This window comes from Hevea brasiliensis, chromosome 14 (genome assembly GCF_030052815.1).
Source record: "Hevea brasiliensis isolate MT/VB/25A 57/8 chromosome 14, ASM3005281v1, whole genome shotgun sequence".
In the NCBI taxonomy this organism is placed as follows: domain Eukaryota; kingdom Viridiplantae; phylum Streptophyta; class Magnoliopsida; order Malpighiales; family Euphorbiaceae; genus Hevea; species Hevea brasiliensis.
Genome location: NC_079506.1, coordinates 39,054,850 through 39,073,631, shown reverse-complemented (window position 1 = coordinate 39,073,631; position 18,782 = coordinate 39,054,850). Strand labels below are relative to the sequence as shown.

The following is an 18,782-nucleotide window of genomic DNA, read 5'->3' as shown; positions in this document are numbered from 1 at the left end:
AGAACTGGAATTAAAAGAGAACATAATATTCATAACAAATGGAGTTTGACATAAACCATGACTCCAGTTTGAGTTGAGATTTTGTAACAGAGAGATTCTAGTGCATGGTAACATATGATTATAGGTTCATTTAAGGTAAACCTTATTAATTGGGTGGCTATGGCATGCTATGCTAGGTGTTAACCATAGTCTATGTGGTGCATAAAATGATTTAGAGAAATCATTTATGGTAAGAAAGAGTTCTGATGATATTAAGAGTTGATATCATATCCATTGCCAATTAGTGATGAGCCTAGTAAGTCACACACATACACAAGTAATCACCTAATTAAATATGATTTAATTAATTAATTAAAGAGTTTAATTGATTAATTAAATAGGTTTGGTTTGCAATTAGATTGCAAAGTCCTTAGCATGACTTGAAACTAAATCTAGATTATTGGATGTATAGTATAAGTTAAATTTATATTTAAAGTGTTTAAATATGAATTTAATTAATGAGAAATTAATTAATAAAGATTAATTAATTGATTTATATTTGATATAAATTGATTAGAACAAGAGAAATAATTATTTTGGGTTGAGAACTCAAAATTAAGACATAGGGGCATTTTGGTTATTTCACAGGGTAACATGTGGTACCATGAGATGGTGACACATGGCATTACACATAAGCTTACCAAATGTCTTTTAATCATGTAAGATGATGAAAATTATGATTAAATATAGGTTTGACACTTGGCACAATGTGATTGGGTCAATTAAACCTAGACCAATCAGAGGGTGACATGTGACAAGGGTTTAATGTGTTGACCTAGCTATATAAGTGTTGTTATGAAAAGAAAATAATAGAACCAGCTGCTGCTCTCATTTGTGCCTCCACCTTGAGGCTCTCCCTTCTCTTCTTCTTCATCTCTCACTAATTTCAAGAGATTAGCAAACAATCTCTTGAATTTAAAATACTAGAAATCGTTTCTAGTGTCCTGTTTACATCTTTAATCTTTTAAAAGGCAGAACTTGATTTTCTAATTAATAGAAAAAGCTTTAGAAGCTGTTCAAGGGCTTCCATAGGTGTTCTTGGTGTGGACATGCTAGAGGGACAACATCTGGTGTCCTGAAGACGCATCTGAAAGGCACAAATACACTGCAGTGCATTAAGAGGTTAGTATATTTATTTTTTATTTAATCTAGGGTTCTAAAATTAATCTGATTAATTTAAAAATCTTAAATGGCAAATACAGATTCAAAAACATATTAAAAGTGTTTTAATATGTTGTTTATCATTGAAATCAAATAGATAAAAATAAATCTTGCATGATGCATGTGACCCTTGGTGAAAATTTTTGAATTCAATGATATAAACTTGTATTTTTCGCGTTTCCATTCCTTCAAATGATTGTCAAGTAATGGTAATAGCAATGGTGGTAACAAGACGGTATTAGTAGTGGTAGTGATTTTGGTGGTAGTGGTAGTGGTGAAATAGTAGAAGTAATGGTGATAGTAGCAGTTGTGGCTAAGTAGTGATGGTGATAGTATTGATAATGAATAAAAAAATTAAAATAAGTAATCATGATTACATTCATTTTTGTGTGTAATAACAATTACGTTACTTTAAGTATAATTAATTACGTTACGTAATTGTTATTCTATTATGTCAAATTTTTTTGTGTTACTAAATAACGTAATCAAATATATAATGTAATCGCAATTACATTATAATTTTAATTACGTCATACCAAACATGGTCTAAAGGTGTTTTTTGTATAAAAATTATTTAAATGCCCTTAGATATTAAAAAAAATATATAATAGTTATTTTTTTTAAAAAAAATTATTTTTTTAATAATCTACCTAAATAATATAAAAAAATATTAAATTCCCTTGTTTTCAATTTTCTTATTTTTGCTATTCAATTTCTTTCTTTTTCCTTGTGCAATTAAGGATTCAAATTATATATATATATATAAAACCTTTTTTATCCAATTATATTCTACGCAGGGTCAGCTTCCAGTTAAACCAAATTCAATCCAATTTTTTTGGTTTTTCTTAATATCAAATATTTTCTTTTATATATATATATATATATATATATATATATATATATATATATATATATATATATGTTAAATAAAGAGACAAAGCCCCACCGGCTCGGGAGCAGGTGTGGAGGCCGGAGTGAGGCTTGGATGCGTCCCCTTTTCTCTTTCGAAAGCTCAGCCGCTCAGGTACGGTCTCAGGCTTGGATTCTCTCCTTCTTTCTCTCCCTCTTCCTCAGTCCGTATAGCCGTTATAAGCCACCTGTTTTTCCTCCCAAAACCTCGAAAGTAGAACTACATACTAACCCACGAATCTCTACCTTTCTTCTTTACTCTCCAATTCAACACTTAAACTCATCATTATCAGAAGATGGAGAGGAAGAGGAAGATTAGTTCAATCAAAGGGCTATGGTTGAATTTCTGGGTCTGAGTTTAATTTGAATTTCTTTTTTATGGGTATATGTGTATATATACAGAGAGAGAAGAATGGGGAGTAGGGTTCCTGTGCAACAGTACAACTTGAGATCTGCGAATTCCTTCATCGGTAGCTCGCTGCATGATCTTAACACCGTCGATTCCCGCCCCAATAATCTCGATGCCATTGGGGATGCCGTTGATAGCCACGCCGATGATAGCTTGGATGCCGACGATGATTCCAATGCTGCTGTTGTAAGTTGGCTTTTTATTATTTTTTTTTAAAAAAGAAATTGTGCGGATAAGAATTTTCCCGTAGTGTAAATAGGAGTTCTCTCTTATGAAATCTAAATTTATGGTTGGTTTTTGACCTATATAGCAAAATAAAAGAAAGAAACAGAGAAATTATCATAAGGACAAGAGTGCCAAAAGTTTCGGATGGTTTATGAATTTATTATTATTATTATTATTATTATTATTATTATTATTATTATTATTATTAATGGAACTCATCAAAAAGTTGTTGAACAATATGTAACTATTTTTTTCAGTTTCTTAGTTTTAGAGAATGAATTCTTATAGATAAAAGAAAATTTCAGGGCCTGTTTAAAAGTAGTTTTTGTTTTTAATTTTTCGTTTTCTTATAAAATTTCAGTTTTCATTTTTCCACAAATAACAAGAGGACATGAAAGATTTTCTGGGAAAATGGCTTAATTTTTTTCCATAACCATTTTGTTTTGTCTACCAATTTTCGTATATGCAGCAAGCATAGAAAATTTTGTTGTATAGTGTCTTTTGGTTTCTGAAACTTGAAATTTGACCTTTTTAGTATCCTCAAAAATCTGGCTTTCACTTTGACCAGGCTCATTAAACAGTTGTAAAGTAGATGATGCACCCAGAAATTCATGCAAACTTTTGTGCTTCTTATTTATATTTTTTGATACTTCTTGTATGAAGTTGATAAAATGCATATTTTTGCTCCTCCAGGACTGCATGCATGAATCCTACAGGAATTCCTTACCACTTCATGGTGTTGGAGTGGAAGAAGATCGACCTAGCCTTGAGAACAATGGTTCTTCAAGAGTTGCCTATGATATATTGACCATTGAGGGTACAAGTCAACACATGTTCAAATTAAACGGACGTATCCTAATGACATTCTTAGTTAGATTTTATATGAAGCTGTTCTTGACCATTTTGGTCTTAAGTTACATTAACTCGTTTCTATTGGATCTTGAACTAGATGCTTCGCCTATTGAGTCTGCCAGGGCAAGATTTTTGCAAATAATCGTGGATCACTTCATAAGTGATCATGTGGTTGAAGTGGCTGATAATGAGGCTGAATGTGTTGCTCACTCAGGACAAGACAAATTGAGTAAAAGGAAATCAGGAGACGTGCAATATGAAGGTGATCCGAGGTTTGCTTTGCCCTTGATGTATGTTGCAAATATGTATGAAACACTAGTGCATGATGTAAATATGAGGCTGGCTTCTTTGAATGGTATTCGAGATAAGACCATTGGAGTAGCCCTTGAAGCAGCGGGTGGTTTGTACAGAAGAATGGCTAAGAAATTTCCTAAAAAGGGTAGAGTTTTTTTCCTTCTACAGGGCATTTCTCAGTTGAATAATTGAATTGGTTGACTCAAGTAAATTATAGTACAAGGAAATGAGCATTTTTTGTTATTTGTGTTAGACAGCATGTGGTGCATGCATTTTAAAATTATGATAATATCTCACAGATGGATATTTATACTATATTTTTTGGATATATTTTCTTTTTGTATATTGTGTTTGGGCCCTTTTTGATAACTTGGGCTATATGCTTATCCTAAAGGTTCTTGTGTATTTAAAAGAAGAGAATTGGCAACTTCTTTAGAGACAAGGACACGATTCCCAGAACTAGTAATACAGGAAGAGAAGAGAGTACGTTTTGTGGTGGTCAATGGTTTGGATATAATTGAGAAACCTGACAATGTGCCCATTGAAGATGCTGAGTGGTAAGTTGTACGGTAAATTTTCTCATTTCTACATATGCCATTTTGTAGATTGTGGTTTTATGACTATATTGCTTCAGTAGTCCTTTGGCCTTTTTTTAATCATTTTCTTTATTCTAGGTTGGTGAAGTGTGTTATTGTAGAACCTAATTTTTCATACCCAATATATATATATATATTTATATTATTTTTTTTTTCAACCAAAACCAGATAGCATACAATGACATTCCTTATGTAGGAACCTTGAGGAATATATAATGACTAAACTTCTTACTTAAAATAAAAAATTGTAATCAAAATGGAATGAAGTGCATCCAGAAGTTGTTTGAAAGTTATGCTTGCACCTAGTGTTAGGATAGATTCAAACTAGGGCTATGCTTCCAAAACGAAGGGGGATATATAATGACTAAGCTTCTTACTTAAAATATAAAATTATAATCAAAATGGAATGGGTGCACCAGGAGTTGTTTGAAAGTTATGCTTGCACCTAGTGCTGGGACAGATTCAAACTAGAGCTATCCTTCCAAAAGGAAGGGTTGAAAAACATTTTTCAGCATTGCATGCTCAACCAGTAATGGCAATGGTTTTCTAAACTGGCCACTCTTAAGACTCTGCACTTGACAATGCACCAAGTTTAAGGCCTAATACGAAAGTCCTAATATATTGTCATAATAACTTATGGAGCCCTGCTTTTATATTTTTCCCCCCTAAAAAAAGGCCTACTGCTTTAACTGTTCATATCTGTCAAATTGCCACTAGTCAACACCACACACGCACACTATTTTCTTTTCGTAGTCTTTGACATGAAGTATTAATATATATGCTGATGCACCTGAATGCACTCTTTGCTGCTGGCTTCTGACTGATGAGTGGAGGTATTTACGGAGAATAGTTTTACCTTATAATTTTCTTTATATTTAAGAGCCAGACTAAAACTCCGCCTAAGTAGTTTGCGCTTAGCCGGTCCCAAGCCCGGATAAAGGAGGAGGGTTGCGGTAGGTGACAACCAGCGTAAAAATTTCGTCACACCCTATGATATGGATTCAAATGATATAAACGTTGGGGCGTCCTCTACTAACGACGCGCTACATCGGAGCCCGGGTGTAGTGATAAATATGCAAGGGTGTAGGGCGTTCACCGAAAGCGACGCGCCATGCCTACCGGTGTGGTGTTAAGTGAGCAAGGGTTCCCACATCATGGACGAGTGTGGGTAAAGAAGTTAGTCCATAGGACAGATAATAGAACAAATAGTGGAACAGAACACAAGATAGATATAGAAAACAATAGAAGATATCATAGAAGGAGACCAATTAGGAAGGAGCAGGATAGGAGGAGGATCAGGGTTGGTACTTGGAATGTTGGATCACTTACAGGAAAATTGATGGAGCTTGTGGATACATTGGAAAGGAGAAGGGTGAATATTGCTTGCATTCAGGAGACTAAATGGGTAGGAGAGAAAAGTAAGGAAGTGGGTAATTCAGGGTACAAACTGTGGTTTACCTGGAAAGGAGAGAAATAAGAACTGAGTGGGTATAATCATAGACAGAACATTGAAAGACGCAGAGTAATGTGAAAAGAGTAGGAGATAGAATTATACTAGTAAAGCTAGTACTAGAAGGAGAAACAATAAATATAGTTAGTGCTTATGCCCCACAAATAGGACTAGACAAAGGAGAGTAAACAAAGGTTTTGGGAAGATATGGATGATTTAATGCAAAGCATACCGAATGAAGAGAATGTTTTCATTGGTGGAGATTTGAATGGACATGTAGGAAGTGATAGGCAAGGTTATGAGAATGTTCATGGAGGTTTTGGTTTTGGCAGTCGAAATGAGGAGGGAAAAAGCATCCTGGATTTTGCTATGGCATACGACCTAATACTAGCAAATACCTACTTTATAAAAAGAGAGTCACATTTAGTGACTTTCAAAAGTGGGCAACATAGAAGCCAAATCGACTTCCTCTTAACCAGGAAGACAAATAGAGCTCTATGAAAGGATTGCAAGGTCATTCCAGGAGAGGCTTTAACAAGTCAACATAGGTTGGTGGTCTTGGATGTCAAGTTTAGGAACAATTCAAGTAAGGTTAGAAGAAATAGTGTAGCTCGAACAAAGTGGTGGGAGTTCAAAGGAGTAAAGCAAGTGAAGTTCAAAAATGAGCTTCTCGAGTCCGAAGTATGGAAGCTAGATATGGAGGCCAATGATATGTGGATACAGATGGCATCAAAGATTAGAGAAGTAGCTAGAAAAGTACTTGGAGAGTCTAAAGGACATGGATCACCCTCAAAAGAGAGATGGTGGTGGAATGAGGAAGTACAAAAGTCAGTGAAGAGAAAAAGGGAATGGTATAAGAAATTACCTAAATGTGATAATAATGAGGCATATGAACAGTACAAGATAGCAAAGAAAGAAGCAAAAAAATGCAGTTAGTCAAGCAAGAGCACAGGCCTTTGAAAAGTTATATAAGAAACTTGGAACTAAAGAAGGGGAGAAAGATATTTATAGATTAGCAAGGAGTAGAGAAAGGAAATGTCAAGATCTCAATCAAGTTAGGTGCATTAAGGATAAAGAAGGAAAAGTGTTGGTAAAAGATGAGGACATTAAAGAAAGATGGAGAAATTATTTTAATGATCTCTTTAATAATAGTCAAAATGGTAATAGCGTGAATATAGATTATAGAACAATAGAAAAGAGTGTAAATTATACCAGAAGGATTCGATCTTTAGAAGTAAAGGAAGCACTTAAGAGAATGAAAGTGGGTAAAGCCTATGGACCCGATGAAATACCAATTGAAGTGTGGAAGTATTTGGGAGATATGGGAGTGGCATGGTTAACTAAATTATTTAATAAGATTCTAAACTCAAAGAAAATGCCTGATGAATGGAGGAAGAGTATTTTAGTACCTATTTTTAAAAATAAGGGAGACATACAGAGTTGCTCAAACTATAGGGAAATTAAACTCATGAGCCATACTATGAAGTTGTGGGAGAGAGTTGTGGAGCATCGACTACGTCATGATACTTCTATCTCTCTCAATCAATTTGGTTTCATGCCCGGTCGTTCAACTATGGAAGCGATTTTTCTCATTAGAAGCTTGATGGAGAAATATAGAGATGTGAAGAAAGATCTACACATGGTTTTTATTGATTTGGAGAAGGCTTATGATAGTGTTCCAAGAGAGGTCTTATGGAATGTGTTAGAACAAAAGAGGGTATCTATTAAGTACATACAAGTATTGAAAGATATGTATGAAGGAGCAACTACTATTGTGCGCACAAAGGAGGAGGACACAAGTGATTTTCCGATCTCAATTGGATTACACCAAGGATCACCATAAGCCCTTACCTTTTACATTAGTTTTAGATGAACTGACTAAACATATACAAGAGAGTATTCCTTGGTGCATGATGTTTGCGGATGATATTGTTCGATAGATGAGACACGAAGGAGTCAATAGGAAGCTAGAACTTTGGAGAAGTACTCTAGAGTCAAAGGGTTTTAAGTTAAGTAGAACGAAGATGTAATACATGCATTGCAAGTTCAGTGAAGGCCAAACTGGTGATAGGGAAAGAGTTAGTTTGAATGGAGCGGTACTGTCCCAAAGTAATCACTTTAAATATCTAGGCTCAGTCCTTCAAGTAGATGGGGGATGTGAGGAGGATGTTAGTCATAGGATTAAAGCTGGATGGTTGAAGTGGAGACGTGCCACGGGAGTTTTATGTGATCGTAAGATTCCCAATAAATTAAAAGGAAAATTTTACTGCATACACCATACGACCTTGTGTTATATGGTAGTGAGTGTTGGGCCTTTGAAAGAGTCGTATGCATCTAAGATAAGAGTTGCAGAGATGAGAATGTTAAGGTGGATGAGTGGCCATACTAGACTAGATAAAGTCCGTAATGAGAGTATTAGAGAAAAGGTAGGAGTGGTGCCAATTGAAGATAAGTTGAGAGAAGGGAGATTGAGGTGGTTTGGTCATGTGAAGCGTAGACATACGGAGGCTCCAGTTAGACAAGTAGAGCACATTAGGTTAGAGGATAGAAAGAAAAAAAGGGGTAGACCTAAATTAACTTGGAGGAGAGTAGTACAACATGACTTAGAAGCATTAAACATTTCTGAGGATTTAACCCAAAATCGTTCAGAGTGGAAAAAGCGAATCCATATAGCCGACCCCAAATTTTTGGGATAAAGGCTTAGTTGAGTTGAGTTGAGTTTTAAGAGCCAGACTAAAATCTCTAGTCTTAGACTGTTTTTCAAAAGAAAGAAAAAAAAACTGTAGAATTGATTGGAGCTGTATGGGAAACTATGTAATAACTAGCTAAAATATCTTCCAAGATTTAGTGTGGAAAACTTCGACACTACGCTTCTTGGATACTAGTGTCTCTAAATTCTGGTCTTATGCTCATTTTGAAAGAAAAATGCACCTTAGGGCCCAAAAAGGTACAAGGTTAGCAATTTCAAATTTTTTAACCCTAGGTTTCATGCAACATACATAAACACTTTATACTATTGCAAAAACACGTAGTTTTGGTTATAAAACATATTTCTCAATTGTTAACAAGCCTAATTTGCCATAAAGAAATAAAACCCCTAAATTCTTATAAGTTAGGGTTTAGGGAAATTCTTACCCCTTAAGGAGCAAAATTTCACGGCTTATTTTATGGATTTTAAACGGGTATATGAGAAACTTAATGTATTGTTATCTTTTAATCCTGATGTGAAAGTTCAGCAGGCCCAACAGAAGCAACTGGCTGTTATGAGTTTTCTTGCAGGCCTTACTTTAGAGTATGAGATGGCTAAATCTTAGATTATCTCCAGTTCTGAGATTTCCTCTTTGCATGAAACGTTCACATGGGTTCTTCGTACAGAGAGTACCCAATCTTCACAGCCTGCCAGTAGTACTCTTATTAGCCGTAATTCAAATGGACAACAGGGTAATAGAAGAGGAAGTAGAGGAGGAATTACAAGCAATAGAAGTAATCAGCGTAATGGAGAGGCTAGTTCTAATCAGGACTCAAGAGGAGTCATTTTTTATTATTGCTATGAGCCTGGTCATACAAAATATAATTGTCTGCAACTTCAGAGGAAAAATCAGCGATCACAGATGGCAAATATGGCAGCAGAGGATTCTACAGTATCTTCCTCTGAGAAAACTATTTTGGTATCTACAGAGGATTTTGCACAGTTTTCCCAGTATTAGGCATCTCTAAAGCCTACCAGTTCCCTTGTCATTGCGATCGCTGAGTCAGGTAAATCTACTATATGCCTTGTGTCTTCCTCATCCAAATGGGTTATTGATTCTGGTGTGACACATTACATGACAGGTAATTCTAGTCTTCTATCTGCTTTTCAGTCTAATCTCACTTCTTCTATTGTTACTTTAGCTGATGGTTCTACTTTTTGTGTCATGGGTTCTGGAATTGCAAATTCAACTTCGTCAATTTCTTTGTCATCTGTTTTGTGTCTACAAAATTCTCTTTTAATCTACTTTTTGTTAGTAAACTTACTCGTACCTTAAATTGTTCTGTTTCTTTTTTTCCTGACCGGTGTTTGTTTCAGGATCTTATGACGAAGCAGATTATTGGTAGAGGACGTGAGTCAGGTGGTCTCTACATTCTGGAAAATCATGTACCGCGGTCGCTTGTTTGCTCTAGTACCTCAACACCTCTTGAAACTCATTATAGATTGGGCCATCCTTCTTTGTCTACCATGAAAAAGCTATGTCCTCAGTTTCAGTCTTTATCAGTACTAGAATGTGAGTCGTGTCAGTTTGCAAAACATCATCGTTTGTATTCTGTGTCTAGAGTTAATAAACGGGCTTCATCCCCTTTTGAGTTAGTTCATTATGATGTTTGGGACGTGAGTCAGGTGGTCTCTACATTCTGGAAAATCATGTACCGCGTTCGCTTGTTTGCTCCAGTACCTTAACATCTCTTGAAACTCATTGTAGATTGGGCCATCCTTCTTTGTCTACCATGAAAAAGCTATGTCCTCAGTTTTAGTCTTTATCAGTACTAGAATGTGAGTCTTGTCAGTTTGCAAAACATTATCGTTTGCCTTCTATGTCTAGAGTTAATAAACGGGCTTCATCCCCTTTTGAGTTAGTTCATTCTGATGTTTGGGGTCCTTGTTCTGTTACTTCTAAAACTGAATTTCGTTATTTTGTTACTTTTTTTAATGATTACTCTTGTGTTACCTGGTTATATTTAATGAAGAATCATTCTGAGTTGTTTTCTATCTTTTGTGAGTTTTGTAATGAAATCAAAACTCAATTTAATATTTCTGTGCGTATATTAAGAAGTGATAATGCCAAAGAATAGTTTTCAGCACAATTTCAGTCTTATATGACACAAAATGACATTCTTTATCAGTTTTTCTGTGTGGATACCCCATCCCAAAATGGCATGGCCGAAAGAAAAAATCGGCATCTTCTTGAGGTAACTCGTGCTCTTCTTTTTTAGATGAAAGTTCCTAAACACTTTTGGGCGGATGTAGTTTCTACGGCATGTTTTTTGATCAATCGTATGCCGTCTTCTGCCCTTAATGGGGATATTCCTTATACTGCTTTGTTTCCTACAAAATTTTTGTTTCCTATTGAACCCTGTATTTTTTGTTGTACCTGTTTTGTGTGTGATGTTCGTCTACAGGTTACTGAATTGGATCCAAAGTCTCTCAAATGTGTCTTCTTTGGGTACTCCCGACTGCAAAAAGGGTACTGTCGTTTGTCTCTTACTCTTAATCGTTATCTTGTTTCTGCAGATATCACATTTTTTGAGTTCACTCCATTTTTTCCTCAATCATCTGTATATGAGAGTCAGGGGGAGGAGGATGATGATCTCTTAATATATACTGTCCAACTAATGTCTAGTCCTCTCCCACAGCCTGTTCCTTCTGTCTCTAGACTTACTCGACCTCCCATTGTTCATGTTTATTCTAGGAGATTGGAGATTCCCGACTCAGATCCTCCACCAGCTACTTCGTTGGGAGATCCTGTACCTCATACTGATCATGATTCTGATATAAACTTACCCATTGCTCTTCGTAAAGGTAAACGTTCATGTACTTACCCTATCTCTTCTTTTGTTTCTTATAAACAATTGTCTTCTTGTTCTCGGTGTTTTGTTACTTCTTTATACTCTGTTCCTATCCCTAATACTGTTGGTGAGGCAATGTCTCATCCTGGCTGGTGTGCTGCTATGAATGAAAGAGGAAATAATGGAGGCTTTAGATGCTAATTGTACATGGGAACTGTTACCTTTGCCCACTGGTAAGAAAGCTATTGGTTGCAAATGGGTATTTACAGTAAAGGTAAATCTTGATGGTCTTGTGGCTAGGTTAAAAGCACGCCTTGTAAGCAAAAGGATATGCTCAGACATATGTGGTTGATTACTCTGACACTTTTTCTCCTGTAGCTAAACTTACTTCTGTTCGCTTGTTTATCTCTTTAGCAGCTACATATGATTGGCCCCTGCACCAATTGGATATCAAGAATGCTTTCCTTCATGGTGATCTTGTCACACCTTACCCCTCTGTAAGGCATAACATGATCCCGTAGAATACCTAATGAACTATCGAACTTCACCTACCGATAACTCATTAAGTACCCTACAAGGGATTTTAAAACAATTTTCTTATTTTTGACAATTGGTGAGCATTTTCTAATAAGTACTTAAAACATTTAGTTAAATTAAATCTAGTTGGAAATTTTAGCCCATTTTCTTTTTCCGCAAATTTTATAAAAATTTTGACAGAGTTCCCTCTGTATTTTGAGAAAACAGTTCTTCAAATACCTGTAAAAAGCACTTCTAAAAATTTTTCTTAACAACTGCTTCAATTTCACAATCAACTCAATCTATTTCTTAAGTTCAAAATTCAATAATCCTCAATATACTAGCAATACATTTCATTCAAATTAATTAAAATAGTTTCATTCATATTTCATTAGGAACAAAACAATTTAGATACATCATTACAAAATTTACATTAAGAGAGTTTCAAACTACAATATATATTTTACATCTTTATACAAATTTTATATAAACTTTATACAAGCTGCTCAAAACCGATTTTACATGTCCATACAATTACGTGCAATACATACATTAAAATGAATATTTACAGTCAGGGTATAAATTATACCCGATAACTTCTAGCAGGTGGCTCCCCTGTCCTCAGCAGCTCAATCTGCTGTTCCTCTAGTCTCTATATCGGCGACAGCATAACAAGTTATCGCTGAGTGGTGAACTCAGTGGTGCACAAACTAATAATTTAAAACTTAATACAATTTATGTTTGACAATTCATAATAAATAGAATTTTAAAATTTCTAACTTCTTCAAAATCCATGACCTTCTGAAATCAACATTTTCATTCATGCAAATTATTCATTTGAATAACATTTTGATCAAATAATAACGATTAATTTACATTTCTTTTAGATTCCGAAACAGTACAAAATCTTTTGAATCACTGACAAATTATTTATTTTAATCACAATTTATCAAATCATGCATAATTTAAAGGGTGTTGCCAACAATACAAACAGTCGAACCCATGACCCAAAATTCGAATAGATGCTGTGTTGTATACCACGACATTTCACATTCTCCCAATAATCGAGACTAAAAGGGAGAAACAAAGACTAGCTAGTATATATGAGTACTCATTCACATCATTCCCCAATTGGCAAGCCAGAGAGAAAGAAACTCGCCCCATCAAGTGGAGGAGTTATCTCACTAGACAAGCTAATGAGAATTCACAACATATTTTGTCATGTCAACTGTGGTTTCAAATCATATTCAAAATAATTTCTATTTGCAAAGTATTTACAAATCAACATATTTAATCATTATAAATTCATGTTCAAGGTTGACAACACATCAAACTTAATATTTACAATCATAAAAGCAATGCAATAAATCCTTAAATGCATAAGAAAATTTATATTCAAATTATACAATTTCATTCAATAAGTTAAAATTCTCAACACAACAAAAATCATGAATCATATAATAAATTTATTTCAAATCAATTTGAAATTGAAAAACAATAAAAGAGTTAGTTGTGCACAAACCTCAAATGAGTCGCCTGTTGGCCTTGACTCAACTCCTCGGGTTCTGTCCCGGTATTCTTTTCCACTGAAACACACAATTTTATAGTGTTTCAGTACCATAATTTAACATAAATCCAAAAATAAATTTAACTTCACTTTTACCTAGCTCTAACGTGCTAAATTTGACGTTCTTGAAATTTTGTGTTTCGGGTTACTATTCACTGCACTATTCAAGTCAAATTATTGACTTTCTAAGACTTAATGGGTATGGAAACTCCAACTTCACCCACATACCACATTTTAGTCATTAAATTTGTTGGTTTTGGCCATTTTCTCAAAGCTTAGGTCTTTTAGGCAAAATTGTCAATTTTAGGTTTTGGTGCTCCGAAGTTGCACTGTTCAATTGGTCAATCTACTGTTGGAATTTGGCAAAACTTCCTTCATAGAAAATGTTCTTTATTGTCTTAAGTGTATTCTCATTTTTGGATCACCTCAATCGGAGTTTTGTAGCTCAAGTTATAGCCAAAATACAATTACTATTCACGTGCACTGTTCATGCTGAGATTTTGGTTCTGGCAGATTTTTTGTCCAACTTTGTTCAGTAATTTGATCAAGTTAAGTTCATAATTTGGTCTAACTTTCTTCATATGAAATGTTCTACTATGTCTTAGGTTTCCATCGGTTTAAGAATCACCTAAATCCGAGTTTCCTAGAGAGAGTTATAGCCATTGGAACTTTACTGCTCAATGGCAATTCTGCAGAATCGCATGTACAGTAACTCCACTTTGCTCAATAATTTGACTAGGTTAATGGCATAATTTGGGATGGTGTTCTTCATGAAAGTTTTAGGTCTATATCTTATCTAATTGCTGGTAAAATTTCAGGTCAATTTGACCTTCCTAGCTCGAGTTATGACCAAATGAACAGTCATTTGGTCAGTTTGGTGCAGTGGCAGCCTGCTCTCATTTCACTTTGGTCAATTGGTTCACCAAGTTTTAGTCAGTTTTTGGCTATGGTTCCTTAATGAAAATTGTGTTATTTTATGTCTATTTTCATCTCCAATTGATGGCATATCAATTGGGTTTGTAAAATTCCCGTTTTGGTCCTTCAAAGTAGGTTTGGTCATGCTGCCAGCAGCATGACCATTTGACTTACGAATTTGGTTTTCATTCCTACAATTCCCACACATCTCTTTTGGTCATTATTGACCATTTTTCATCTCATAATAGACCAAAATCATCATTTAAGCATTTCTCCAAAATTTGGTTCACAAATCCTAGCATTCAAACCCTAATTTCACTAAATTATTGCATTTGTTGAATTCTAAATGTATATGTGATACTCATCCATTCATTTACACTTAACAACTTCATTGTTTGCATTAAAACATCCATTTCAAACATAACCCTAGCTGTCCAATTTTATACATAGTTCCTTAACAATTGTTTTTCTTTTCACATTTTCATAAAATTCTCACTTTCAACCTTAAACTTACACTTATAAACCAATTAAATTAAAAGAGAGAGAATTTACCTCTTGTGAGACTTTTGAATCTTCACTTTCTTCCTCAATTTCTTCACTCCCTTTCTCTCAATCTTCCAATTTAGAGTTAATTAGAGATTTTCTATAAAGTTTGGGTAGGGTTTATGGAGTGAAGCTAGGTTTAAAAGCTCCAATTTGTGTGGTTATGGTGGATTTTGAGAGAAACCTAAGAGAGAGAGAGAGAGAAACGGTTTATGGGTGGGAGGAAGAAGATGAGAGTTTTGTTTTTTTTTTTTTTTTTATGTTATTTGTCTTAAGTAATAGATTTTTAACTTAGTCAATTTTAGTGGGAAAATTAAATTCAATTATGACATCATAATTGATGTCATCCATGATGATGTCACTACCTTTTTAACTTTCTTTTTTCTTTTTCTTTTTTTTTATTTATTTTTTTCTATTAGTTCTTTAATTTAATTCTCGATTCCGAAATTTACTTTTCTCCGATTTTATTTGACAGTTAGGTCAGGAGTCAGCTCTCGGGGTCAATTGACCAAATTGCCCCTCGCCGGTTCATTCCGGTTTGCAAATAATTTCATATTTCTTCCGGCTCCCTGACCTAATTATTTGACTGGCTTAACAGTTCTTTTTCGTGATTTTATGTTTTCCACTGTATTCATAAGGGTCCTAAGGACCGCGACGTCACATTTTACGGTTCGAAATTTGAGTTTAAAACGACTTCGCAGTCGTTTTCGAGGAGGTCACCCATCGCTGTGACTCTCGGCTCGTTTAACTTCTTCTGTTCTGTTTTTCTTATTTATACTCAACTAATTGAACATTACTAATTATTTGTGTTTATAGCTTCTCTAATTGACTTAAGTGTGGTTCTAATCCCCTTAATTGTCCGGGCCGACACCGGTCACCGGAACAGTGAAATCTACCAGGCTATGCAAATGGGGGTGTTACAGATCTTCAGGAGGAGGTGTATATGGAGCAACCACCTGGGTTTGTTGCTCAGGAGGAGTTGGATAAAGTTTGTAGGCTTGGGAAGTCTCTTTATGGCTTCAAACAAAGTCTTAGGGCCTGGTTTGGGAGATTCATTGAAGCAGTACAAGAATTTGGTATGCAAAAGAATAAGTATGATCACTCAGTATTTTATAGGTAATCTGAGGCTGGTCTAATTCTCCTGGTAGTCTATGTGGATGACATTGTCATAATTGGGAGTAACTCTGCAGGTATTTCATCTCTTAAAACCTTCTTCCAAACCCAGTTTCGGACCAAAGACTTGGGATTGTTAAAGTATTTCTTGGGTATTGAAGTTATGAGAAGTAAGAAGGGTATTTTCTTGTCTCAAAGAAAATATGTCCTTGATTTATTGACAGAGAGAGAAAAATTAAGTGCTAAGCCTTGTAGAGCACTAATGACTCCAAATTTACAACTGCTAGCGGGGGATAGTGAGTTGTTTGAAGATCCAGAGAGATACAGGAGATTGGTAGGAAAATTGAACTACCTTACAGTCACTCGTCTTGACATTGTTTATGCCGTTAGTGTGGTAAGCCAATTTATGTTTTCCCCAACTGTTGCTTATTGGAAAGCCTTGGGACAAATCTTGTGTTATCTGAAGGGCGCTCCAGGAAGAGGTTTGTTATATGGTAATCATGGGCATTTGAATGTTGAATGTTTTTCATATGCTGACTGGGCTGGATTTAAGGTTGACAGGAGGTCAATTACTGGATATTGCGTTTTTGTTGGAGGAAATTTGGTGTCTTGGAGAAGCAAGAAGCAGAGTGTAGTTTCTCAATTTAGTGCTGAATCCGAATACAGTGCCATGGCACAATCAGTATGTAAGGTAATGTGGATACTTTAATTACTAGACGAGACAGGTTTTAAGACCTCCCTGCCCGCGAAATTGTGGTGTGATAATCAAGCTGCTCTCCGTATTGCTTCTAATCCGGTGTTTCATGAGCGGACCAAACATATTGAGATTGATTGTCACTTTGTTCATGAAAAGATTTAACAACAGATCATCTCAACAGGACACATCAAAACTGAAGAGCAGTTAGGAGATATTTTCACAAAAGCTCTGAATGGAGCTAGGATTGACTATATTTGTAACAAGTTGGGCATGATTAATATCTATGCTCCAACTTGATGGGGAGTGTTATGGAAAGTCAATCACTATATTATTTCTTTGTATATTCTGTATTCTGTATTCTTATTTAGGATTTCTTATTTAGGATTCTTCCTAATTAGTAGAACACAATTATAGGAATTAATTGTATATACCCATGTACAGATTAATTGAGATTAAGGAGAATCATCTCTTTCTACATACCAATTTTGGGGAGGGAAGACCTCTAGCTTGTCAACACAAGCCCCTGGATCAAAGCACCTTTGGATCAATAAAACTCCTTGAACTCCTCTCCAAGTGAATCGGCCCAGATGGAAAGAAGCAAGAGATTGGTTTTTCTTAGTTTTCCTTTTATAGGAGAGATGAGAAACACTTTCTTAACTTGAAATTCAAGAGTATTAGCACTTAATAATCTTGAATCAAGCAAGGAAGAAGGAAGAAGAATTTTTTTCTATAGTGAGAGGAATGAGTCGACCAAGAAGGAAGAAGAAGAAGATTAAATTTGTCTTCTTCCGTTTGCCTTTTATTCACTTTAATTTACTTAATTAAAATTAAATTGACAAGTGTCCAACAACCATTCAACCTTTGAATGTGTTTTCATCATATAATTGGTCCATTTGTCATACCTTAATCTTAATTAAGAAAATTAAACTTAAATAATTAGTATTCTAAATACTAATTAATTAATTAGCATTTTTTCTTCCATTTTTGGCCAAGTCAACATGGTCAAAATTTGACAAGTCAAACTTGTAATTTTGATCAAGTCAATAATATTCCATAAGCTTGATTATTCAAGTTTATATTTAAACATTTTAAATATTAACTTGAATACTTCCATTGGTAAATTTAATTTTAAGTAATGCTAGGGATTTTGTAATCTAATTACAAATAAAATTTATTAATTTAATTAATTAATTAAATCATTTAATTAATTAATTAATTAAACTAATCTTGCTTTGATCAAGTTGCTCTTATGTGTGTGACTTATAAGGTTCATTACTAATTGGCAGTGAGAATAATAGTAACTCCTTAATATTATTGAAATCATTCTAAACTTAAAATGAAATTCTCTTTTTTATTTAAGTTCTCATAAATCATGGTTGACATCTAGCATAATGTACTATGACTACCCAATTAGTTATGAATTAATTCTCCAATTCATGAACCTTGATCATACATACCATACAATAAAATCTTTCCGTTACAAAATCTCAATCTAGCAAGAGTCATGGTTTATGTCAAACTCTTATTGCTTAGAATCATATGTCATCTTTTAATTCTAATTCTTGATTAATAAGACTTTTCTATCAGAAATTCTTTTCTGACTAGGTCTATTTGTCATGGTCAGGAACTTGAATTATCAAGAACAATTAAATGGATATAGGATTTTATCCCTATTTACATAGGGTAACGGATCCCATTTTGACTAACACCTATTTCCATATATAACTAGTCAGAAGTAACACATGTCCATATACCCATACATAATACGAGTATGAAAGCAGTATCAAACTTAAACTACCTATATACAAAATAACTGTGTTATCTCAAGTCAAGGGATTATATACACTATTATGATCTAAATGACTTTGTATTGACAAGAATAAACTTAATGTGCAAGTCATCTTGTGTTACTAGTTCGGCCTACTTATCTTATAAGTGCCCATCATGTTTGTCAT

At 34.6% G+C, this 18,782-nt stretch overlaps 1 protein-coding gene across 7 annotated transcripts in view; it reads left to right on the top strand.

Moving 5' to 3' along the window:
• The first annotated feature begins 2,095 nt into the window (after positions 1–2,095).
• Positions 2,096–18,782, top strand: part of LOC110659866 (uncharacterized protein At2g02148) — a 30,429-nt gene continuing 13,742 nt past the window's right edge. For 3 of the 7 annotated variants that reach the window (XM_058135688.1, XM_058135689.1, XM_021817933.2), the window contains exons 1-4: positions 2,096–2,224; positions 2,512–2,704; positions 3,437–4,034; positions 4,284–4,446. In XM_058135688.1, the coding sequence (XP_057991671.1) occupies positions 2,522–2,704; positions 3,437–4,034; positions 4,284–4,446 (944 nt within the window). In that variant the 5' untranslated portion in view covers positions 2,096–2,224; positions 2,512–2,521. Of the gene's footprint in view, positions 2,225–2,259; positions 2,705–3,436; positions 4,035–4,283; positions 4,447–18,782 lie in introns of those variants that run through there. The other 4 variants (XM_058135691.1, XM_058135690.1, XM_058135692.1 and 1 more) reach the window with 4 other exon arrangements.